This window comes from Salvelinus fontinalis, unplaced genomic scaffold, assembly GCF_029448725.1.
Source record: "Salvelinus fontinalis isolate EN_2023a unplaced genomic scaffold, ASM2944872v1 scaffold_0088, whole genome shotgun sequence".
In the NCBI taxonomy this organism is placed as follows: Eukaryota; Metazoa; Chordata; class Actinopteri; order Salmoniformes; family Salmonidae; genus Salvelinus; species Salvelinus fontinalis.
This window is the reverse complement of record NW_026600297.1, coordinates 285,119-309,355: the sequence shown is the minus strand read 5'-3', so window position 1 is coordinate 309,355 and position 24,237 is coordinate 285,119. Positions and strand designations below refer to the sequence as shown.

General features: G+C 43.6%; 2 protein-coding genes across 6 annotated transcripts; one reads left to right on the top strand and one right to left on the bottom strand.

Annotated features, from left to right (window-relative positions):
* On the top strand, positions 1 to 8,301 carry LOC129843019 (GDP-L-fucose synthase-like). Its single transcript, XM_055911744.1, has 11 exons — positions 1 to 285; positions 1,169 to 1,331; positions 1,825 to 1,939; positions 2,765 to 2,893; positions 3,196 to 3,269; positions 4,669 to 4,802; positions 5,498 to 5,562; positions 5,799 to 5,865; positions 5,965 to 6,044; positions 6,365 to 6,464; positions 6,698 to 8,301. The coding sequence occupies exons 2-11, from the start codon at positions 1,177 to 1,179 to the stop codon at positions 6,751 to 6,753; spliced, it is 975 nt and encodes a 324-aa protein (XP_055767719.1). The 5' UTR covers positions 1 to 285; positions 1,169 to 1,176; the 3' UTR covers positions 6,754 to 8,301.
* Positions 8,302 to 8,956: 655 nt separating this feature from the next.
* Positions 8,957 to 24,070, bottom strand: LOC129843012 (general transcription factor IIF subunit 1-like). 5 transcript variants are annotated; one of them, XM_055911734.1, is made up of 14 exons: positions 23,970 to 24,070; positions 23,413 to 23,489; positions 22,130 to 22,176; positions 20,072 to 20,144; positions 19,533 to 19,726; positions 19,142 to 19,312; positions 18,753 to 18,961; positions 13,975 to 14,128; positions 11,397 to 11,455; positions 11,198 to 11,320; positions 10,994 to 11,067; positions 10,349 to 10,490; positions 9,936 to 10,116; positions 8,957 to 9,726 (listed from the first exon to the last, which is right to left on the bottom strand). In XM_055911734.1, the coding sequence occupies exons 2-14, from the start codon at positions 23,422 to 23,424 to the stop codon at positions 9,522 to 9,524; spliced, it is 1,644 nt and encodes a 547-aa protein (XP_055767709.1). In that variant the 5' UTR covers positions 23,425 to 23,489; positions 23,970 to 24,070; the 3' UTR covers positions 8,957 to 9,521. The 5 variants fall into 5 exon arrangements, with proteins under 5 accessions (XP_055767709.1, XP_055767708.1, XP_055767712.1 ...); XM_055911733.1 differs by lacking the exon at positions 23,970 to 24,070 and adding an exon at positions 23,776 to 23,963; XM_055911737.1 differs by lacking the exon at positions 23,970 to 24,070 and adding an exon at positions 23,776 to 23,963 and having other exon boundaries at positions 10,349 to 10,487.
* Between the last annotated feature and the right edge of the window lie 167 nt (positions 24,071 to 24,237).

Here is a 24,237-nt window from a genome sequence, read left to right as displayed (position 1 = left end):
CAGTCTTGGTATTTTGTTAATGTGTTACGTGAGTGATGGTGCGATAAACTGGGATAGTTTACCTGTAAGGCTACTACTCTCAGTAGAACCCTTTTTCTCTAAGAGTGTAGCTCACAGGTAGCCAATAAGAGCGACTCCACCTGGCGCCTGCGTATTTCCTATTGACAGGTTAGTGTGCAAAACCAGAGCGATAGGCTTTACCTCATTTATGTACTTGAGCGTTCAGGAATAGGATCTAATAACGACTTTATTTGAGGAGGAAAATTCTAACGAAACATCATACAGGTTTGAATTCATACATTTACTTTGTGTATTGATAAGATACATACTAAATAACACGAGGGTCTTCCCGAGTTAAAAATGTGACTGATTATAATTCAAAATAGCTCACATAAACTATACGGATTAATATTAGAAATGTTTTGCCTTTATAAATGTTTGTCCTATAAGTTCTATTTATAGGCCTTATGGTTGAATGAATGGGTGCTTTTGACTTCAACAATGAAGCCTAGGCTACATTATATTTAAAATAGTAGGCCTAAACATTTTCTTTCGACAATTTGCTACTTTTAGCCTACTCTTGTTTGTGTTGCTAAAATAATGTCAGTGTTGTAGCCTATATGATCATCTTATGTTATACTATACTGTTTGTAATATAGGCCTAATGAGACCAACCGTTATTTCGAATAAACACATATTGTTCATTTTAAAATGAATTACTGTATCTGTCGGTATTGGCGTAAGCTATTTGTCCTTTTGCTAAAATGAACATGATCATAATGCAATTCACTCTTGAGCTTAATATTTAATATGGCAAATTTATCTAATTTCAAAAGAAAAAGTACATACATGTAGATGGGAAATAAATACAAATAAGTTGCCTCCGTGATTAATCAAATAGGCTACAACGAAATTGTAAATGAAACGAAAAGTGTGTTAATACATTTAAACTTGCGTTTGATGTATAGCATGTTATTAATTCCTTATTAGCCTAAATGTATAACTATTCTTAGTTTTGTATTATCATCATTATTACGTTCTAAAGTAGGCTATAAATAGGGCCATGGTCACACTGTCATTCATATCAGCCTACTTTGTTTAGGGCTACAGCGTAATAACAGTATGTGAATATCACAGCTGAAAAATTAAAGTTACATTCTTTGATCAGAGTGAGAGATGGATTCGCAGACGAAGGCTGAGCCGATGCGCGTGCTCGTCACGGGTGGATCCGGATTGGTCGGGAAGGCCATCGAGCACGTGGTGAAACAAGAAGGCGGCTGTCTCGAGGGCGAGCAGTGGACCTTCCTGTCCTCCAAAGAAGCCAACCTCGTGTAAGTTATGTCACATGAACTTCATATTCTCAGCAGAGCTGGTCTGAGGCTTTGTCTTTGCAGATAAAAATGACTTGCCTATATAGCGATGCCATAATCCCATATTCTACATGCCCGAGAAACACCAGCATGTCTGTTCTACATAACATATTTCTACAGTCATGTTGCACTGTATGAAATCCTGTTATGACCCTTTTACGTCTGGGGCTGGTTTTGTGGTTCCAACAGGAACAAATAGATCAAATAAATTCCCCAAATAAATTCACTCAAAATTATTATATTCTATTCTCTGCTATTCTATTATTTTCGAATCTATTCTATCGATATGCAGATTGATGCATAGATACAGTATATATTTATAGAGTTTCTATATAGTTCCTGTTGGGACCACATTAAATGTTCAGCTAATTACATTTGTGCATGTATACTTTTATGAGATTGATGTGTTTCCCATTAAATGGGATGGTGATGATGATGACAGTTGTTCTGCCAGAGATCTACAACAGACAAGAGCAGTGTTTGAGAAGTATCGGCCCACCCATGTCATCCACCTGGCTGCCAAGGTGGGAGGACTCTATCTTCACATGAAGGAGAACCTACACTTTCTGGTGAGCTTACCTAAATACCCAGTTTGTTTCAATACCTAGGCTATACGTTTCTGTCCCAAACTACATTTGTTCAATCAGGGATGGGTCCAAAAATTCGGAACAGGCATTTCTAACTCACTGGACCATTTTTTTGCTTGGTGCCCCAATTGTTAACCAAATAATGATAATTCTGCACAAAACCCTCAACTTAGACAGGCTGATGGGCTGAAGATGGAACCAGCCCATATGACATTCTGGCTGAACTGCCTAAAGGCCAGTCCGTGAAATAGTTTGTTCTTATCTAGCTACCAGTTAAATGCACCGACTAGAAGCAGCACTGGAAAAGGTCTTCTGCTAAATGACCTGAATGTAAATGTTCACCTGGCTGGGCAACTACTTAGGCTGAAATTCAATTGAACTTGTCAAAGCGAAGTTTGCACAGTGACTTTGTTGGCAAATGTATTCATCTTAATTACAAAAGTGTATAAATCCATCTGTTTATTATTATATATTTTTTTAAATCTTTATTTAACTAGGCAAGTTAGTTAAGAAAAAATTCGTATTTACAATGACGGGCTAAAGCGTAATAACAGTATGTGAATATCACAACTGAAAAAATTTAAGTTAGTATTCTTTGATCAGAGTGAGAAATGGTTTCGCAGATGAAGGCTGAGCCGATGTGCGTGCTCCTCACGGGCTGAGTGTTAGTGAGGAGTGTTTACAGGGGAGCTTCTTATCACTGTCTCCAAATGCATTCTTTGAATTCATTTGTGTAAAAACAAGTTATTGTGTAAAGTCGCAATACAGGTTTTATTGAATTGAGACCACAGTGTTTTGCCTTCACAGAGGGACAACCTTCGCATCAATGACAACGTGCTGCAGACGTCTCACGAAAGGGGCGTCACCAAGGTGGTGTCCTGTCTGTCCAGCTGCATCTTTCCTGACAAGACCACATACCCTATCGATGAGAGCATGGTTAGTTGAACAACCAGTGAGACCATATCAATGAGAGCATGTTGTGTTTAACCTTAATACTAAAATACTATGGTGGCATCAAATGGCACCCAATTCCCTATATAGTACATTATTTTAACCAGAGCCCTAATGACCCTGGTCAAAAGTAGGAGTTCAACAGTTTAGGGTGTCACTTGGGACTCAGCCTAGTATGTGCCAAGTGACAGTAGAACTACTGTATGTTTGGGTACCTCTGGCCCTCCAAACTGATTTTTAATAAAAGCTGGTGTATGATCACTCATGCTTTCTTCCCCTTCCCACAGATCCACAATGGGCCTCCACATGACTCAAACTTTGGCTACTCACATGCCAAAAGAATGATTGATATTCAGAACAGGTGAGCTGGTGACTAATCTGTTACCTGAGCAGGTACATTAGCACACATTTGAAAGACCCACTCCAGCCTCTCTAGCACCTCATTTATCACCTGATGAACTTAACAAAAGATGCATTTCAGTAGCTGGTGCAGGCCCTTCATTAGATGGCACAGCCCAGCTGGCACATAATGTTCTGAGAACCATGTGTTTCTTCTGTGGGAATTTCAGTACTTTAGCAGAACATTTCCTACAGGTTTCCTCGTGGTTCTATTTAAAGTTATGCTCTCAGAAAGTTAAGAAACAACGTTCTTCTGTGGGAATTTCAGAATTTCAGCGTAACGTTTCCTACAGGTTTCCTCATGGTTTTATTTAATAATATTCTCAGAACATTAAGAAATCTTTCCATTAAAACAACAAGAGCGTTCTAAAATGTTTATTTATTAACATATACATTCCGTTCTCAGCGTCAACAAAACTCTCTCTATCCTCTATCTTGTTAAGTGAGTTCAGGAAGTGGCCACACCCACTAATTGGCCACACCTGATCTTTATGAGTGCTTGTTTCCTTTGAAATGGGGTCTGTTTGAATAGACTAAAATACACAGCTTTGTATAAGTTACAAAACATGACACGCTAGCTCCAACCTGGTGGTGCAGTGGACTGATTCCATGGGTAGCAAACAAAATTTCATAGGTTCAAATCTTATAGGCTCCTTGTGACAATAGAAAAGAGATGTGTTTGCATGATTAATGCCTAAGCAATTTCATTTCCATGTGTCCCATCTGTGCTTGATGTTCAAAACAGTTAACCTAAGTTAGCAGTGTTATTAAATGTCTTATTGAAACATGTTCTCAGAATGTTATTTAATTACCTTCAAATAACCTATAATTTCATTATCAGAACATTAATAAAACCTCCCAGGAAAACTTTCAGGGAATCATTGTAAAACGTTCTCAGAACGTCCCTGCAACCAAAAAATGAATGTTCTCAGAACGTAAAAAAAGTCAGCTTCACTGGTCAGGAAACTTAGGCTTTTGTTCCCACAGCCAATGGGAAACCAAAAACATATGTTCCCACAACTTCCAAGGAACCTCTATTGCTCTGCTATTGTTCTGGGAAGCAAGAAGGAAGGCCGATGACATCGGTATGCATCCATCAGACTAACCCCTTGAATTGCCAACTCCTTGAATTTCGCAATTGTGTAAAAAAAACCACTATTTGTCCCCCCCCCAAAAAAAATCTACCCTTAAGGGTTTGTACCTTGTATTGTATGTGTACTTAGAATATTGTTTTAAAAAATAGCTGGAGTGGGTCATTAATGTTCTAACCACAACATGATTGTGTGTGTGTGTGTGTGTGTGTGTGTGTGCGTGTGTGCGTGTGTGCGTGCGTGTGTGTGGGGGGACTTGATTGACAACAGGGGATACTTTGCGCAGCATGGGCGCCGCTACACCGCCGTAATCCCGACTAACGTGTATGGTCCCTATGACAACTTCAACTTTGAAAATGGTCATGTGCTCTCGGCACTCATGCATAAGACATATGCTGCTAAAAGTAAGTAACACTCACAATAACACACACACACACACACCCTAGACCTACACCTACACACACACCCTACACCTACACAGGAAGACAAAAAAGGACATGAACCACCCGAGCCACTGCCTGTTCACCCCGCTATCATCCAGAAGGCGAGGTCAGTACAGGTGCATCAAAGCTGGGACAGAGAGACTGAAAAACAGCTTATATCTCAAGGCCATCAGACTGTTAAACAGCATTCACTAACATAGAGAGGCTGCTGCCTACATACAGACTCAAATCACTGGCCACTTTAATAAATGGATTTGATAAAGGTATCACTAGTCACTTTAAATAACGCCACTTTAATAATGTCTACATATCCTACATTACTCATCTCATATGTATATACTGTATTCTATACCATCTACTGCATCTTCCCCATGCCGCACTGCCATTGCTCATCCATATATTTATATGTACATATTCTTATTCATTCCTTTACATTTGTGTGTATAAGGTAGTTGTTGTGAATTTGTTAGATTACTTGTTAGATATTACTGCGCTGTCAGAACTAGAAGCACAAGCATTTCGCTACACTCGCATTAAGATCTGCTAACCATGTGTATGTGACCAATACAATTTGATTTGATTTGACACACACAGACAGACAGACAGACAGACAGACAGATACAAACACTTACTCCTTTCTACTCTCCTTGTAACAGAGGAGGGAACCCCGCTACAGGTGTGGGGCTCCGGAACACCCAGGAGACAATTCATCTACTCTCTGGTATGTTTAGTGAATTACTCTCTGTTTGTGTGTGTGTGTGTGTGTGTGTGTGTGTGTGTGTGTGTGTGTGTGTGTGTGTGTGTGTGTGTGTGTGTGTGTGTGTGTGTGTGTGTGTGTGTGTGTGTGTGTGTGTGTGTGTGTGTGTGTGTGTGTGTGTGTGTGTGTGTGCGCACTGACACGCACGCACAATGTCAGATATGTGTGTGGACATTAAATCTGTGTGTGTGTTTTCTCAGGATGTAGCACGTCTGTTCCTCTGGGTGCTGCGGGAGTATGATGAGATTGACCCCATCATTCTCTCTGGTGAGTCCAACATGGTGTGTGTGTGTGTGTGTAATCAGTCAATGTGTGTGTGTACCATATGTAACTGGACCAAGCTCCTTTGTCACTTGTCTCTCACAGTGGGGGAGGAGGAGGAGCTCCCCATCAAGGACGCCGTAGAGATGATTGCAGATGCCCTGGACTTCAAAGGTCAAATAGTTGTATCCTTCCACAGGCTGTGTACGCCTGATAGGAGTTGTCCCTAGGCACAGATCTAGGTTCAGTGTATCTTCCCCAATTCCTTACCTTAACCATTATTCAAATCTGACCTTAGATCAGTGTCTAGAACCAATCTAGTAGAATCCTTAGTACAACACCAGCAACCACATGTAGAGGTTCATTACACCTGTTGGACTGACAGAGGTACAGATGTAGTACATTAAAAGCCCACTCGGACTGGCTACCCCCCCATATCCGTTGCACTGTAACTATGCCATCTCCCTGTGCTTTGCCTTTTGTGGCCCTTGACCTATGACATCAGTTCGACACCAGCAAGTCAGATGGTCAGATGAAGAAGACGGCCAGCAACGCCAAGCTGCGACGCTACCTCCCTGACTTCACCTTCACGCCGCTCTCTGAAGGTCCGAGATCCAAATATTGAGGGTTCTATTTCCTGTCCAGAAAACAGCTCAATATTGTAGTTGGAATTAGTTGCCTTGTAAATAACACAGACGCATTACAGCATGATATTTGATACCTATCTGGTTATTGGTCATTTTATGATTATGATGAAAGGAACGTTCACAGTGATTAAACCACTCTTCCAAAATGGACAGTATCCAAAATGACTGACTGTGTCTCTCCTCCCCTACAGGTATCAAGAAGACCTGTGATTGGTTCGTGAACAACTACGACATAGCCCGAATATGAAGATCGAGACATGAATATTGTTTAATGAAAAAGACGAGGGCTACGTCCCAATACTACTACTGTGCCATCCTAGTCTTGTGTCCTTGCCTTCATGTCAACTGATAAGTGAAAGTTCTGGATAGGTTTCACCATATGGCCGGTTAAGTTTTGTCAGATCAGTGGGCATGAAGTAAAGGCACACAGCACTCACAATTTCTGCACTCACAATACCCCACCTTGTTGTTCTCCCCAGAACTGTCTGGAAACCATTTTGGATCCTTTCTCCTCTATTTGCACCGTTGATGTCAGGGATTGACATTAAGGTTTGAAAGGGTCTTGCCCATTGGACAGCAGTATTTTTTGTTGGTTGCCTGATGATTACAGTCACTTGACAGAAAATGTTAAAGTAGTTGTTTACAAGCAAAAGTGATTGACGGACAATTTATGGCAACCAGACAAGTTGAACCTGCTCTTTGGTTGCCCCATTAGGCAGGGGATTAAATTGTCACTTAAATGGATACTTTGGGATTTTGGCAATGATGCCCATTATCTACTTCCCCAGAGTCTGTTGAACTCCTGGATATCATTTTTATGTCTCTATGTCCAGTATGAAGGAACTTAGAGATAGTTTTGTGAGCCAATGCTAACTAGCGTTAGCGCAATGATTGGAAGTTTATGGGTGTCTGCTAGCATGCTAGGAAGCAAAACAATCCGTTTGGATGCGTAACTTTTGCAGAGCATGAGACCCTTCTACAACCTGGTTGTAAGCATACCGGCTCTGGGAGACAACCGAGAGCAATAGGGTATAGTATTGTCTGGCGTTCTGCTCGCCCTGACCAAAAGTTATGCTTCCTGTGTAGCAGGACCAACTTTTTTTAAGTGTAGCCCCTATGTTAGTCTACTGAAATTCAGTTTAAAAAAATCCCCTGCCTAATGGGGCAACCACAGAGCAGGTTCAACTTGTCTGGTTGCCATAAATTGTCCGTCAATCACTTAAACAATGGGGAGGAACCAGAAAAATCACCTGGGGGAACACCAGAGCAGGTTCAACTTGCCCGACTGCTCAGCTCAATTGCTCCAGGCAATAGGGCAACCCTTAAGGTCAATCCCTGATTATGTCCGCCATTACGTGTCCTTCCCTGATGGTGGCTGAACTGGTCCAGCCACCTGATCACCTACAGTATGACTACCAGTTACTATGAGCAATACTGCAGGGTAATGTGTTTACACTCAAATACATCACATTATTTTAATTGTAATATCTAAAATATATAGTTGAAGTGTATGATCTATTTGTGATTGAATATTGACAAAAATATGAATGGGCTTTTTCTTGATGTTAGAATGAGGTGTCAGTCGTTGAGAGTGATACTGTATGACATGTTTTCTCACTACAAAACAAGTAGAAGCCTACAGTAAAGTAGCCTCGATCTAAACATTGGAGCCAACTGTTTCTCATCATTCACTGGCCTCGGTCCAGACACGGCAGATCATAATACTGGTTTGTGTTAAAAGATAGACACCCCATGTGATTTATCTGGGATGAACATAGAATGGGCCAACCTATGTAGACCCATCAGACACTAATATAAAGTCAACTCCTGAAGAATCTTGAGAATTAGGACATCACTGTCGCTCCACTTCACTGTAAAAAATAAAATCAATAAATAGTAGAAACAGGACAGGAAGAAGCAGGTTTTTAGGAGTCACACGACAGTTTAAAATGTCAACAAAGTTTGACGATAACAGTGAGAAGACCAAGATCATTTGGGATCGGCCAGTAATCGCTCCATTAATAAACGGGCACATGTGCCATCAGTATATTTTACTCTACTTGGCACATCAAGTCATTTTCCTCAGGAGAGGAAGAAGCAGGTGTAACATTAATAAGACTACACCTGTCATGTCATGCTGAATAATGATGAATGACTTCTGCTTAACATGGTTTCTCTACTACACAACCACTTCTCCATGGCATGAAGTAGTACAGGGCAACAGCAGACTGTCATTGAAGTACACACTACTCTTATCCAAGTAAGTACATACACAACAGTTGCTGCAAAGTAGATTTCCAATGAATCCACTGGATAGCACAGTAGACTTCTGTCATAACCTCTAATAGTATTAGTGTGTCTTCATTGAAAAGCCTTAAGATGTTTGACATCATTGTCCAGTGTTCTGCTTCTAATTATGCAAACCAACCAGAAACGACAAGGAGACCAGCCACAGCAACAGCAGGGTTTTTATTACAAATGAAAATAAACAAAAAAGACCATTCTAAAATGAGAACTAGAGGCCTGGGGAGATACGGCCAGTTGTACAAAATAAGCCACACTTGTCTTGTTGAATCCAGTGGTTTGTGGTGGGAGATGAGTTGGCAGGCAAGATCTACACGGAATGTTTTCATTGATACCTTCACATCTGCCTAATTCATTGATAAACCTATATCTTGTAAGAGTAAGTTATTTGACCTGAAAGGACTGCCACAGGTACAGTTGACTTCAAACCATTTCTAGAGACAGATATTGAATCTAGTTTACACCGCATCTCAAATCACAGTTGCGTAAAATCTTTTCTTTTCTACGTTATTCCACTCTTCCAAGGACCCTGTTCTATTCTTCTCCTCCTTCCGCTACTCAATTAATGAGGAGCATCTCATGCTCTTCCTCTCCTATTCACCTCCTCCTCCCTCCCTGGGTCGCGTTCATTAGGCACCAAAGGGCATGAAAGAGGAACATGGACTCATTTTCCATTTTGAAAACGCATGCCCTAATGAACACGAGTCCGGTTTACTCGGTGAGGTAGAAGTGCATCTTGTCGTTGACGTTCTTCCTCTCGGGGTTGAGGCGTTTGAGGATCTGGGCCAGGACGTTGACCGTCTGCTCGCTGCTCAGGCCAGTCCTCTTGGTCTGGAACTTCTTCAGCAAGTCCTTGGTGGTCATGGGCTTCCGGATCAGGTAGCGGCGAACCGCCTCCTCCGTCAGCTGAACGTCACTGTGGAGAGGGAGGATGGAGAGTGGGACAAAAAATCAGGGGGAGAGAATAAGAAGAAGGACAGTGCTTGTGGGAGAGGACAGAGAAAAGAGGGCGACAGAACGAGAGTGTGTGTGTGAGCTAGAAAGAACGAGAGTGTGTGTGAGCTAGAAAGAGGGTAAGGGTGAGAAAAGTGAACAAACAGGAGAGATTGAAGAGGAGGAATATACCTGGAACTGGGGGTTGATTTGCCTGAGGGGGGCTGTGGCGTGCTCTTCCCTGAGGGGGGCTGTGGCGTGCTCTTCCCTGAGGGGGCAGGACTCTGGGTGGTGACAGCCGTACTGCTGGACTCCATCTTCAGCCTCTTGGCAGCTGGAGACTCAGAGCTACCACCCACCACATGTCTCTTACCTGTGAGGGGAGAGAGGGAGGGAGCAGGGTAACGGAGACAGTTTTAACAACACTTTATTGTTCAATCAAGAAGAGTTAGCATGCAGTGCTGAGGTCACACACACATTAAGGTACCACAAACAAAATAAGACGTTCAGATCCTGTGAATATGTAAATATAGATGAAAAGATTAAATATAAATATCTATTTCCCATCTGTGAAAATGTGTGTGTGAGTGCATGCGTGTGTGTACCTTGCTCCAGTTTGCTAGCGGCGGCTCGGAGTGTGTTGGAGGTGGAAGCGGAGTCTATGGACGGTGTTCCAGGGCGACTGCCAGTCCTGGAGCTGCCTCCAGAGCCACGCCCACCACCGCGCTTAGGAGGAGTACGCTTCTTCTGGGGGGGATAGCGAGGAAATGGGGAATGTCAAGAGTGGTAGTCAAGAGCAAAGTCCACGAGAGTCACTCAACCTGTCAAGATCCAGACCAAGAAAGACCCAGTGTTTGCAGACCATTATCACACCAAGAACAGTTGAAATGTAGAAAACCAAGATAGAGAGCCAGACCAACACCAACAACATCAAAGGGTTAAAAAGGCCCGTTTTTGTGCCCACACTGCTGCCACGCTAGGGAAGCAAGATACCCTGGGAATTGTGTGGTGTGTCACCCCTTTTGTGCCACATTGAAACTACAAAATATGGTATCAGGTTCATCAACTACCAGAGTCTTGTTCAAGACTTTTAGAAAAGCCCCAGATCTTGGGCACCGTAACCCAGATCAAGAACACGATATCAAGACTCCATCTCTGCGAGAAAGACAGGGAAAGTGGGGTTGACATTGAACAGTGGCACTACAAAGGGAACCACACACAAACTAACACTCACACACACACACACACACCACCATGAAGAGAGCGGAGGCTGCCTCTCCATCGATGTCGCTGTCCTCCGAAGTGTCCGACTCACCGCTGCTGTCTGAAACACACACAACATTTACACAAAATAGCCCCCTTCAACAAAAACACAGTATATTCCCGTGGGTTCAATCTTGCCACTTCCTTGTGATACCTGATCAGTAAAGACTCTAAAGAAGAAAAACTGCTACCTCTCTTCTTCTTCGTCTGGACCGGGGTCTTCTTCCCTTCTTCCTCCTCCTCCTCTTTCCCCTCTTCCTCGTTCTGTTTCTCCTCCTCGCTCTCTTCCTCACTCTCAGATGCCTCGTCGATTCCTGTGAACAGAGTTAAAGTTCTTAGAATTCACACACATGAACACGTTGTATTGTTGCCATGGGGGTGCCCTCTGACCTTTGGGAACGGCCTCTTTATTGGACTTGGCCTTCTCTTCGCCGGCCTCTTCCTCTGAACTGCAGGATCAAGGGAGTAAGGAGCGAGAGAGCGAGGAAAGGATGAAAGAGAAACAGATGTGAGAAAATAAACGAGAGGTTGCAGGAAGTGTTTGTGTGTATGGCTCTACAAGTGTCTCTGGTGTGTGACCCTACAGCTGTCAATAGAAGTTCTGGTGTACAGTGCATTCTGAAAGTATTCAGACCCCTTGACTTTCTCCACATTTTATTACGTTACAGTCTTATTCTAAAATGGATCAAAAGGGGTGATTAAATCGTTTCCCCCCCTCATTAATCTACACAAAACTCCATAATGACAAAGCAAAAACAGGTTTTTAGAAATTTCATAAAATAAAATTCCTGAAATATCACATTTACATATGTATTCAGACTCTTTACTCAGTATTTTGTTGAAGCACCTTTGGCAGCGATTACAGCCTCAAGTCTTCTTGGGTATGATGCTACAACACCTGTATTTGAGGAGTTTCCCATTCTTCTCTGTAGATCCTCTCAAACTCTGTCAGGTTAGATGCGGAGCGTCACTTCACAGCTAATTTCAGGTCTCTCTAGAGATGTTCAATCAGATTCAAGTCCGGGCTCTGGCTGGGCCACTCAAGGACATTCAGAGACTTGCCCTGAAGCCACTCCTGCGTTGTATTGGCTGTGTGCTTAGTGTCGTTGTCCTGTTGGAAGTTGAACCGTCGCACCAGTCTGAGGTCCTGAGCGTTCTGGAGCAGGTTTTCATCAAGGATCTCTCTGTGCTCAGGTCATCTTTCCCTCGATACAGACTAGTCTCCAAGCCCCTGCCGCTGAAAAACATCCCGCACCGCATGATGCTGCCACCACCATGCTTCACCGTAGGGATGATGCCAGGTTTCCTCCAGATGTGACGCTTGGCATTCAGGCCAAAGAGTTCAATCTTGGTTTCATCAGACCAGAGAATATTGTTTCTCACGGTCTGGGATTCCTTTAGGTGCCTTTTAGTAAACTCCACAGAGGAACTCAAGAGCTCTTTCAGAGTGACCATTGGGTTCTTAGTCAACTCCCTGACCAAGATCTGCTCAGTTTGGCCGGGCGGCCAGCTCTAGGAAGAGTCTTGGTGGTTCCAAACTTCTTCCATTTAAAAATGATGGAGGCCACTCTGTTCTTGGGGACCTTCAATGCTGCAGACATTTTTTAGTACCCTTCCCCAGATCTGTGCCTCGAAGCAATCCTGTCTCGGAGCTCTACAGACAATTCCTTTGACCTCATGGCTTGGTATTTGCTCTGACATGCGCCATCAACTGTGGGACCTTACATAGACAGGCGTGTGCCTTTCCAAATCATGTCCAATTGATTGAATTTACCACAGGTGGACTCCAATCAAGTTGTAGAAACATCAAGGATGAACATCTCTGGAGACCTGAAAATGGCTGTGAAGCGACGCTCCCCATCCAACCTGACAGAGCTTGAGAGGCTCTTGAGAGGCTCCTGAGTGGCGCACCGGTCTAAGGCACTGCATGTCTGTGCTAGAGGCATTACTACAGACCCTGGTTCGATTCCAGGCTGTATCACAACCAGTCGTGATTGGGAGTCCCATAGGGCGGCGCACAATTGGCCCAGCGTCGTCCGGGGTTGGCCGGAGTAGGCCGTCATTGTAAATAAGAATTTGTTCTTAACTAACTTGCCTGGTTAAATAAAATGTTAAATAAAATGATCAATGGAAACAGGATGCACCTGAGCTCAATTTTGAGTTTCATAGCAAAGGCTCTGAATACTAAGTATTTCAGTTTTTTATATTTAATAATTATGCAAACATTTCTAAAAAAAAATTTCTCTTTGTCATTATGGGGTATTGTGTGTAGACTGATGAGAACTTTTTTATTTATTTAATCCATTTTAGAATAAGGCTGTAACCTAACAAAATGTGCGAAAAGTCAAAGGGTCTGAATACTTTCCGAATGCACTGTATGTGTGTGTGTATCTGTGAGTCTGTGTGTGTATCTGTGAGTCTGTGTGTGTATCTGTGAGTCTGTGTGTGTATCTGTGAGTCTGTGTGTGTGTGTGTGTGTGTGTGTGTATCTGTGAGTCTGTATGTGTGTGTGTGTATCTGTGAGTCTGTATGTGTGTGTGTGTATCTGTGAGTCTGTATGTGTGTGTGTGTATCTATGAGTCTGTGTGTGTATCTGTGTGTGTATCTGTGTGTGTATCTGTGTGTCTATCTGTGTGTGTATCTGTGTGTGTATCTGTGTGTGTATCTGTGTGTGTATCTGTGAGTCTGTGTGTGTATCTGTGAGTCTGTGTGTGTATCTGTGAGTCTGTGTGTGTATCTGTGAGTCTGTGTGTGTATCTGTGAGTCTGTGTGTGTATCTGTGAGTCTGTGTGTGTATCTGTGAGTCTGTCTGTGAGTCTGTATGTGTGTGTGTATCTGTGAGTCTATCTGTGAGTCTGTATGTGTGTGTGTGTGTGTGTGTGTGTGTGTGTGTGTGTGTGTGTGTGTGTGTGTGTGTGTGAGTCTATCTGTGAGTCTGTATGTGTGTGTGTATCTGTGAGTGTCTCACCTGCTCTCATCTGACATGTAGTCCACCTCCAGGCCCTCAAAGTCTCCATCGTCACTGTCCTCATTAGCCTCGCTGTCACTCCCCCTCTTCTTCTTTTTCTTCTTCCCCTTCCCCTTCACATCCCCCTCTTTCTTCTTGGGCTTGCTGTCTCCATCTGAGAGGAAAAGAAGAGGGGGTGAGAAGAGAGAGAACGTAAAGAGATGCACCTTCTAACAATTCAACAGTTGAACATGTAAAATATACTGTCCATTATTTGTTAGACATTGAGATGTGGTTCATACACACAGTATACTAGTGATGAGTACCGACATGGATAATCCACATTGATATCGGGTGCATTTTTCCTGTTAAATATCGATATCATATCGCAATATATCATAAACACTGTGCTGTGTCGTGGACAATCGGTTCAAATATAACACTGACAAGAACTTGTGAAATCAAACATGCTTTTAATACAATTGTATAGCAATCTGGAATGTCCCGCGGAACACACACCATTTCCCAGCCCCGGCTCCAGCATTTATACACATACAACATATAAGTCCAACCCATATGCAAATAAGCATACTTCCCCTAATTCTTCCTGTCACCATTATCTTTTTAGTTCAGTGCCTAAGTATGTTCTCTGGTATGTGTATCTCTTAATGGAATCAGCAGACTATATGTCTAGTGTGTCCAAGTGCCCTAAGCACATATTTCTCTGGCAGGTGTATCTTTAGTAGAATCAGCAGACTATGTGTCTCTTCTCTTCATGTAGTCTATTTTTAATGTTCAGCTGTCCTATGCCTTTATATGTTATCCATGTGTCTCATTTTACTCCTACAGCTGTAGCCCACATGCTGTTTACACAAATTACAATGGAAAACATTTGTTTCAAAAAATAAATACATTGCATCTGTGTTCATTGTGTTTTGTGTGTGTATCTCTGTGAAGTCCAGACAACTAAGGGGTCTGTGTTCATTGTGTTTTGTTTGTGTATCTCTGTGACGTCCAGACAACTAAAGGGGTCTGTGTTCATTGTGTTTTGTTTGTTTATTTATCTCTGTGAAGTCCAGACAACTAAAGGGGTCTGTGTTCATTGTGTTTTGTGTGTGTATCTCTGTGAAGTCCAGACAACTAAGGGGTCTGTGTTCATTGTGTTTTGTGTGTGTATCTCTGTGAAGTCCAGACAACTAAGGGGTCTGTGTTCATTGTGTTTTGTGTGTGTGTATCTCTGTGAAGTCCAGACAACTAAAGGGGTCTGTGTTCATTGTGTTTTGTGTGTGTATCTCTGTGAAGTCCAGACAACTAAGGGGTCTGTGTTCATTGTGTTTTGTGTGTGTATCTCTGTGAAGTCCAGACAACTAAGGGGTCTGTGTTCATTGTGTTGTGTGTGTGTATCTCTGTGAAGTCCAGACAACTAAGGGGTCTGTGTTCATTGTGTTGTGTGTGTATCTCTGTGAAGTCCAGACAACTAAGGGGTCTGTGTTCATTGTGTTTTGTGTGTATCTCTGTGAAGTCCAGACAACTAAAGGGGTCTGTGTTCATTGTGTTTTCTGTGTGTATCTCTGTGAAGTTCCGACAACTAAGGGGTCTGTGTTCATTGTATTGTGTATCTCTGTGACGTCCAGACAACTAAAGGGGTCTGTGTTCATTGTGTTTTGTTTGTTTATTTATCTCTGTGAAGTCCAGACAACTAAAGGGGTCTGTGTTCATTGTGTTTTGTGTGTGTATCTCTGTGAAGTCCAGACAACTAAGGGGTCTGTGTTCATTGTGTTTTGTGTGTGTATCTCTGTGAAGTCCAGACAACTAAGGGGTCTGTGTTCATTGTGTTTTGTGTGTGTGTATCTCTGTGAAGTCCAGACAACTAAAGGGGTCTGTGTTCATTGTGTTTTGTGTGTGTATCTCTGTGAAGTCCAGACAACTAAGGGGTCTGTGTTCATTGTGTTTTGTGTGTGTATCTCTGTGAAGTCCAGACAACTAAGGGGTCTGTGTTCATTGTGTTGTGTGTGTGTATCTCTGTGAAGTCCAGACAACTAAGGGGTCTGTGTTCATTGTGTTGTGTGTGTATCTCTGTGAAGTCCAGACAACTAAGGGGTCTGTGTTCATTGTGTTTTGTGTGTATCTCTGTGAAGTCCAGACAACTAAAGGGGTCTGTGTTCATTGTGTTTTCTGTGTGTATCTCTGTGAAGTTCCGACAACTAAGGGGTCTGTGTTCATTGTATTGTGTATCTCTGTGACGTCCAGACAACTAAGGGGTCTGTGTTCATTGTGTTTTGTTTGTTTATTTATCTCTGTGACGTCCAGACAACAAAGGGGTCTGTGTTCATTGTGTTTTGTGTGTGTATCTCTGTGAAGTCCAGACAACTAAAGGGGTCTGTGTTCATTGTGTTTTGTGTGTGTATCTCTGTGAAGTCCAGACAACTAAAGGGGTCTGTGTTCATTGTGTTTTGTTTGTTTATTTATCTCTGTGAAGTCCAGACAACGAAGGGGTCTGTGTTCATTGTGTTTTGTGTGTGTATCTCTGTGAAGTCCAGACAACGAAGGGGTCTGTGTTCATTGTGTTTTGTGTGTGTATCTCTGTGAAGTCCAGACAACTAAAGGGGTCTGTGTTCATTGTTTTTTGTGTGTGTATCTCTGTGAAGTCCAGACAACTAAAGGGGTCTGTGTTCATTGTGTTCTGTTTGTTTATTTATCTCTGTGAAGTCCAGACAACGAAGGGGTCTGTGTTCATTGTGTGTGTATCTCTGTGAAGTCCAGACAACTAAAGGGGTCTGTGTTCATTGTGTTTTGTTTGTTTATTTATCTCTGTGAAGTCCAGACAACGAAGGGGTCTGTGTTCATTGTGTTTTGTGTGTGTATCTCTGTGAAGTCCAGACAACTAAAGGGGTCTGTGTTCATTGTGTTTTGTGTGTGTATCTCTGTGAAGTCCAGACAACTAAGGGGTCTGTGTTCATTGTGTTTTGTGTGTGTATCTCTGTGAAGTCCAGACAACTAAGGGGTCTGTGTTCATTGTGTTGTGTGTGTGTATCTCTGTGAAGTCCAGACAACTAAGGGGTCTGTGTTCATTGTGTTGTGTGTGTATCTCTGTGAAGTCCAGACAACTAAGGGGTCTGTGTTCATTGTGTTTTGTGTGTGTATCTCTGTGAAGTCCAGACAACTAAAGGGGTCTGTGTTCATTGTGTTTTCTGTGTGTATCTCTGTGAAGTTCCGACAACTAAGGGGTCTGTGTTCATTGTATTGTGTATCTCTGTGACGTCCAGACAACTAAGAGGTCTGTGTTCATTGTGTTTTGTTTGTTTATTTATCTCTGTGACGTCCAGACAACAAAGGGGTCTGTGTTCATTGTGTTTTGTGTGTGTATCTCTGTGAAGTCCAGACAACTAAAGGGGTCTGTGTTCATTGTGTTTTGTGTGTGTATCTCTGTGAAGTCCAGACAACTAAAGGGGTCTGTGTTCATTGTGTTTTGTTTGTTTATTTATCTCTGTGACGTCCAGACAACAAAGGGGTCTGTGTTCATTGTGTTTTGTGTGTGTATCTCTGTGAAGTCCAGACAACTAAAGGGGTCTGTGTTCATTGTGTTTTGTGTGTGTATCTCTGTGAAGTCCAGACAACTAAAGGGGTCTGTGTTCATTGTGTTTTGTTTGTTTATTTATCTCTGTGAAGTCCAGACAACGAAGGGGTCTGTGTTCATTGTGTGTGTATCTCTGTGAAGTCCAGACAACTAAAGGGGTCTGTGTTCATTGTGTTTTGTTTGTTTATTTATCTCTGTGAAGTCCAGACAACGAAGGGGTCTGTGTTCATTGTGTTTTGTGTGTGTATCTCTGTGAAGTCCAGACAACTAAAGGGGTCTGTGTTCATTGTGTTTTGTGTGTGTATCTCTGTGAAGTCCAGACAACTAAGGGGTCTGTGGTGGCTTTATGCCATTTGTTTGGATTCCTCACGTCTTAATCATTGATAAGAAGAAGTTTGGTCCATATCGGATGTTGGGAACTATATTTATTGAATATTATATGAATCCTATCAATTGAAATGGCCAATTTGGGTGCAATCAACTAGCTTTCAATTTTTGTTCTAATTGTCTTTCAGAAAAATAATGTTCAAGAAATGCTAATCTGATCTGTTTCTAACTGCAGGTACCATTTCAGATCAATCTGATTGGTGCGTGTCCAAATCCTTTCTTGTGCTTTTTGAGGTTGAATGACTCCCATGCCTCTTTCTACTCTGCCTTCATTCTCATCATTACTGGGCTCACCTCCCTCCCTCCCTCCATCCATCCTTCTCTCCTCCCTCACTCCTTCTCTACTCCTTCTCTCCTCCCTCCCTCCCTCCATCCTTCTCTCCTCCCTCCCTCGCTCCCTCTCACCTCCCTCGCTCCCTCTCACCTCCCTCGCTCCCTCTCACCTCCCTCGCTCCCTCTCACCTCCCTCGCTCCCTCTCACCTCCCTCGCTCCCTCTCACCTCCCTCGCTCCCTCTCACCTCCCTCGCTCCCTCTCACCTCCCTCCCTCTCACCTCCCTCGCTCCCTCTCACCTCCTCCCTCCCTCCCTCTCACCTCCCTCCATCATTCTCTCCTCCCTCCATCCTTCTCTCCTCATCTCCACAGAAGCTGCTGTCACTTTCCTCTACTCCATCTCAGTTGATCTTTCTGTGACTCCTCACATCCCATCTCCTCGCCTCCTTCTCAACTGTATTGGAGAAGGTCCAGACGAGAGGATGCAATGAATCGAGGAAAGATGAATCGAAAAAAAGCCCAAACCTTCTCGCACGCCACTGTTGCTCTCTTCTCTCCTTACCTTCTCGTCCACTGCTGTCACTCTCATCACTGCTCAGCTCCAGGTCATCCTCCAAGTCATGGATGCGCAGGTCCCCTCCTCTTCCTCCTTTCTTCTTTTTCTTCTTCCCCCCCTTCTCGCCCTCCTCGTCGTCATCGTCCGGCCCTCTCTCCTGCTCCCGCAGGCGCCTCTGGAGCATGATGCTGAAGTGGTTCACCACCTTGTTCCTCCTGAGGGGGGGAGGAAGTGTGTGTTTGAGAGTCAGCATCACATTTTCTCTCTACTCTCCTACCCCACATCTACCCCCTAGTGTTTTTACCTGAGGGGTGAATTTGCACCCCCTATCTTTATTCTTTCCCCCTTCTCCTGTCTCTCTCCCCCACACCTGTCTCCCCTCCCCCTCTCCTCACCTGCCCCACTCCTCCTCTGCCTCCTCGGCGGTTAGCGTGCGGTGTTTGGCCTGGGGCACGAAGTTGTACCAACCGTTGACGGGGAAGGCCTCAAAGGCCCCGTCGGGACACTGGGTAAAGATGTAGTAGGACGCATTCTCCGTTACGCCCCCTTTCTTCGTACCCTTGAACCTGAAACAGAGAGAGAAACATGTTGATATAAAAGGATAGTTCAGGCTATATGGGAGTTCTTCCTTGCCCTCGGATCGACAGAAAGACAAAGGACGGCTTGGTAGGTATGTGAGAGAACCAAAGCTAAGTAAAGGTAAGCTCAAGGCCTGTGTGTAGCCTACCTCCTCCCTGCTTTGCCAGTGTGTGTGTGTGTGTGTGTGTGTGTGTGTGTGCGCCTCACCTCTTCCCTGCCTTGCCGTTGACCTTGAGGATCCAGGGTTGGTCCTCCACCTTGAACTCCCTGGTGACGATTCCAAACTTCTTCCTGCGTGCCTCCTCCCTCTGCTTCTTCCCAAACTCACTGCCTGCCGCCCCCTCCTCAGTCTCCTCCACACCATACATCCTCCTGTTACTCATGTCCCGCTCCATACGAGCCTGAGGGGAGGGGTAAAGGAGGGGGGAGAGAAGACAGAGCGTGAGACGGATGGGACAATGGGAGAGGAGAAGTGTAGAAGGTAACATAAATAATAGAAGGGGAGGAAAGGAAGGTAGAGCGATAGAGACGGGGAGGGAGAGAGAGAGAGAGAGAGAGAGACGGGGAGGGAGAGAGAGACACAGAGAGGGAGGGAGAGAGAGACACGGAGGGGGAGGGAGAGACTGGGAGGGAGAGAGAGAGACAGGGAGGGAGAGAGAGACAGGGAGAGAATCATTGAGTGTTCTAGAAGCCTATTGAGGAAAGTTGTAATGAGAGGGAGTTTCCCAGAGAGTTGGCCTGCATACCTGGGTCCAGGAGGAGCAGTTGACTTTGTCCCCAGAGTTAAAGGCCATGATGCTGTACTTCTTACTGGTGTTCCTACACACACACACAGGTTAGTGGTGTAAGCTATGCTATGATTCATGTAGATACCACATCATGTACAGTGCATTCAGAAAGTATTCAGACCCCTTGACTTTTTCCACATTTCGTCTCTTATTCTACAATGGATTAACCCCCCCCCCCCCCCCCAATCTACACTCCATAATGACAAAGCAAAAACAGGTTTTTAGAATGTTAAAAAAAGAACAAACTGAAAGTAAGTAAGTATTCAGACCCTTTACTCAGTATTTTGTTGAAGCACCTTTGGCAGCGATTACAGCCTTGAGTCTTCTTGGGTGGGACGCTCCCATTCTTGTCTGCAGATCCTCTCAAGCTCTGTTAGGTTAGATGGGAAGCGTCGCTGCACAGCTATTTTCAGGTCTCTCCAGAGGATGTTCGATTGGGTTCAAGTCCGGGCTCTGGCTGGGCCACTTAAGGATATTCAGAGATTTGTCCCAAAGCCACTCCTGCGTTGGCTTGGCTGTGGGCTTAGGGTTGTTGTCCTGTTGGAAGGTGAACCTTCGCCCCAGTCTGAGGTCCTGAGTGCTCTGGAGCAGGTTATCGTCAAGGATCTCTCTGTGCTCAATCCTGACTAGTCTCCCAAAACCTGCCGCTGAAAAACATTCCCACAGCATGATGCTGCCACCATGTTTCACCTTAGGGATGATGCCGGTTTCCTCCAGACATGACGCTTAGTATTCAGGCCAAAGAGTTCAATCGTGGTTTCATCAGACCAGATAATATTATTTCTCATGGTTTGAAAGTCCTTTAGGCTTTCATGGGGCTTTTACTGAGGACTGGCTTCTGTCTGGCTACTCTACCATAAATGCCTGATTGGTGGAGTGCTGCAGAGATTGTTGTCCTTCTGGAAGGTTCTCCCATCTCCACAGAGGAACTGTGGAGCTCTGTCAGAGTGACCATTGGGTTCTTGACCACCTCCCTGACCAAGGCCCTTCTCCCCCGATTGCTCAGTTTGGCCAGGCAACCAACTCTAGGAAGACTCTTGGTGGTTCCAAACTTCTTCCATTTAAGAATGATGGAGGCCAATGTGTTCTTGGGGACATTCAATGCTGCAGATATTTTTTGGTACCCTTCCCCAGATCTGTGCCTCGACACAATCCTGTCTCAGATATCTACGGCAATTCCTCCGACCTCATGGCTTGGTTTTTGCTCTGACATGCACTGTCAACTGTGGGACCTTATATAGACAGATGTGTGCCTTTCCAAATCATGTCAAATCAGTTGAATTTACCACAGGTGGACTTCAATCAAGTTGTAAAAACATCTCAAGGATGATGAATGGAAACAGGATGCACCGGAGCTCATTTTTAGGGTCTCATAGCAAAGGCTCTGAATACTTAATTAAATAAGGGATCTATTTATATTTTTTTAATAAAATGTGCAGAAATGTCTAAAAACCTGTTTTCGCTTTGACATTATAAACTATTGTATGTAGATTGAGAAGGAAAAAAATAGAATTTAATCTATTTTAGATTAATGCTGTAATGTAAAAATCTGAGTGGCTGGTGGACTTTTTAAATCTACCTGACACAGTGGCTGGTGAACCAAAAAGTAAATGTTATGTCCTGCTTGGAACACTACAAATACAGACGATACACTTAGGGAGAGTTAGCTGTTTGACCAGAGATATCAACTGAGGTTTTTGTTTGAGATGTTTTTTTATGTGTTCACTCCGCGTTGCCATTAGCTCAGGAAGTGTTGTAGTTCAGATAGTTCAGGTAAATGTGCAACGCAAAAAAACTCTGTGGGAATCCGTGTTAAAATTATGCATGTTAAGTGTCTTTTGCACTTGAAAAATTATTCTGTGGTGATATGAAAGTAGAGTGAGGTTTCCAAAACCGTATTGCATGCAATGATTATTAACGGTTAATATTAATGTCGGGAATGTTGTACACATTGGCCAAGCTGTGGTCAAATGTTAAATGAGAACCCAATGGCTGTAGGCCTCGGATAGTACTTACTTGGGGACCCGGACTATGTACTCTGTAGAAGAGGAACTGCTGCCACCCTGTAAAAACACACACAGTTTGCTACACTACATATACAAAAGTGGACTCGGCTATTTCAGCCACACTCGTTGCTGGCAGGTGTATAAAAATTGAGCACAGACATGCAATCTCAATAGACAAACATTGGCAGTAGAATGCCCTTAGTGAAGAGCTCAGTGATTTTCAAATTGGCACCATCAAAGGATGCCACCTTTCCAACTAGTCAGTTCGATAAATTTCTGCCGTTAGAGCTGCCCCGGTCAACTCTAACTGCTGTTATTGTGAAGTGGAAACATTTAGGAGCAACAACGGATCAGCCGCAGTGGTAGGCCACACAAGCTCTCAGAACGGGACCGCCGAGTACCGAAGCTTGTAAAGATCGTCTGTCCTCAGTTGCAACACTCACTACCAAGTTCCAAACTGCCTCTGGAAGCAACGTAGTACAATAACTGTTTGTCCAGAGCTTCATGTAATGGGTTTCCATGGTCGAGCAGCCGCACACAAGCCTAATATCACAATGCCAAGCGTCGGCTGAAGTGGTGTGAAGCTTTCCGCCATTGGACTCTGGAGCAGTGGAAATGCGTTCTCTGGAGTGATGAATCACGCTTCACTATCTGGCAGTCCGACGGACGAATCTGAGTTTGGCGGATGCCAGGAGAACACTACCTGCCCCAATGCATAGTGCCAACTGCAAAGTTTGGTGGAGGAGGAATAATGGTCCGGGGCTGTTTTTCATGTTTGGGCTAGGCTCCTTAGTTTCGGTAAAGGAAATCTTAACGCTACAGCAGACATTGACATTCTAGACGATTCTGCGCTTCCAACTTTGTGGCAAGAGTTTGGGGAAGTCCCTTTCCTGTTTCAGCATGGCAATGCCCCCGTGTACAAAGCAAGGTCCATACAGAAATGGTTTGTCGAGATCGATGGAAGAACTTGACTGGCCTGCATAGAGCCCTGACCTCAACCTGATCGAACACCTTTAGGATGAATTGAAATGACGACTGCGAGCCAGGCCTAAATGTCCAACATCAATGCCCGACCTCACTAATGTTTTTGTGGCTGAATTCAGAATGGAAGCAAATCCCTGCAGCAATGTTCCAACATCTAGTGGAAAGATTTCCCAGAACAGTGGAGGCTGCTATAACAGCAAAGGGGGGACCATCTCCATATAAGCAAGCAACAGATGAAGCAAATGTGTTGAGCAATAGACTGATACTGTCATGTTGACCCCACAAGTAAACCATACACCCAAGACTTACCAGTGACGCCATGGTCGACTGTATACAGAGGCAGTATGCCCCTATTCTTAGTCAAGCAGTCACCTGTAAGTGATCACCTGTTGAAATATAACGACATTTCATTCAGTTCATAGCTAGATAGAAAACTATAGGACATGCTTAACTGACTTCGGTCTCAGCATATGCAGAAATTACTCATCATAAGGCAGTTGTTTGTGGTCATTTATGTACTAACGTTAGCTATTGAGCCATAGATTTAGGATATTATTAAAGGCTTCGCCTCTTCCTCTGATAGAGCTAAGTTACTACTTACTCTACGTTAGTCTGTAGCTAGTTACCAGTAGGCTAAGACACTCAATAAATATATTGACCCAGTCAACCTACCTCTTCAAAATGTGCGAAACAAAAAGATAATGCTATATTTTATGCTGTATATGTAATCAAACGTAAGTATTGGATAACATTTCATATTAGTATGCATCTAGCACATATATCTGGTAGCTAACGTTACTCATGCAGTCGTTAGTTAAATATTTGTCTTGGATTATTGCTATCTGGTATCATTGGGACGTCCCTACCTTAAACCTAAACATAAACCCTTTCCTTTATTTCGGAAAGGACGTCCTAAGGATCTAAAATAACACTAACACATGACAAGTCGTGCCGCATTCCGCATACCGTTCCGTCAAGAATAATGGTCGGCCGGAAAACAAAGTCAAACAGCAGTTAGTTCTTAGTAGATAGGTGCCATAGGCACGTGCTGCGAAACAAAATAATATGCTATTATTAAAACAAGTGTCCAGTGTCCAGATATCAATGAAATATGACCAATAATTAATTACAATT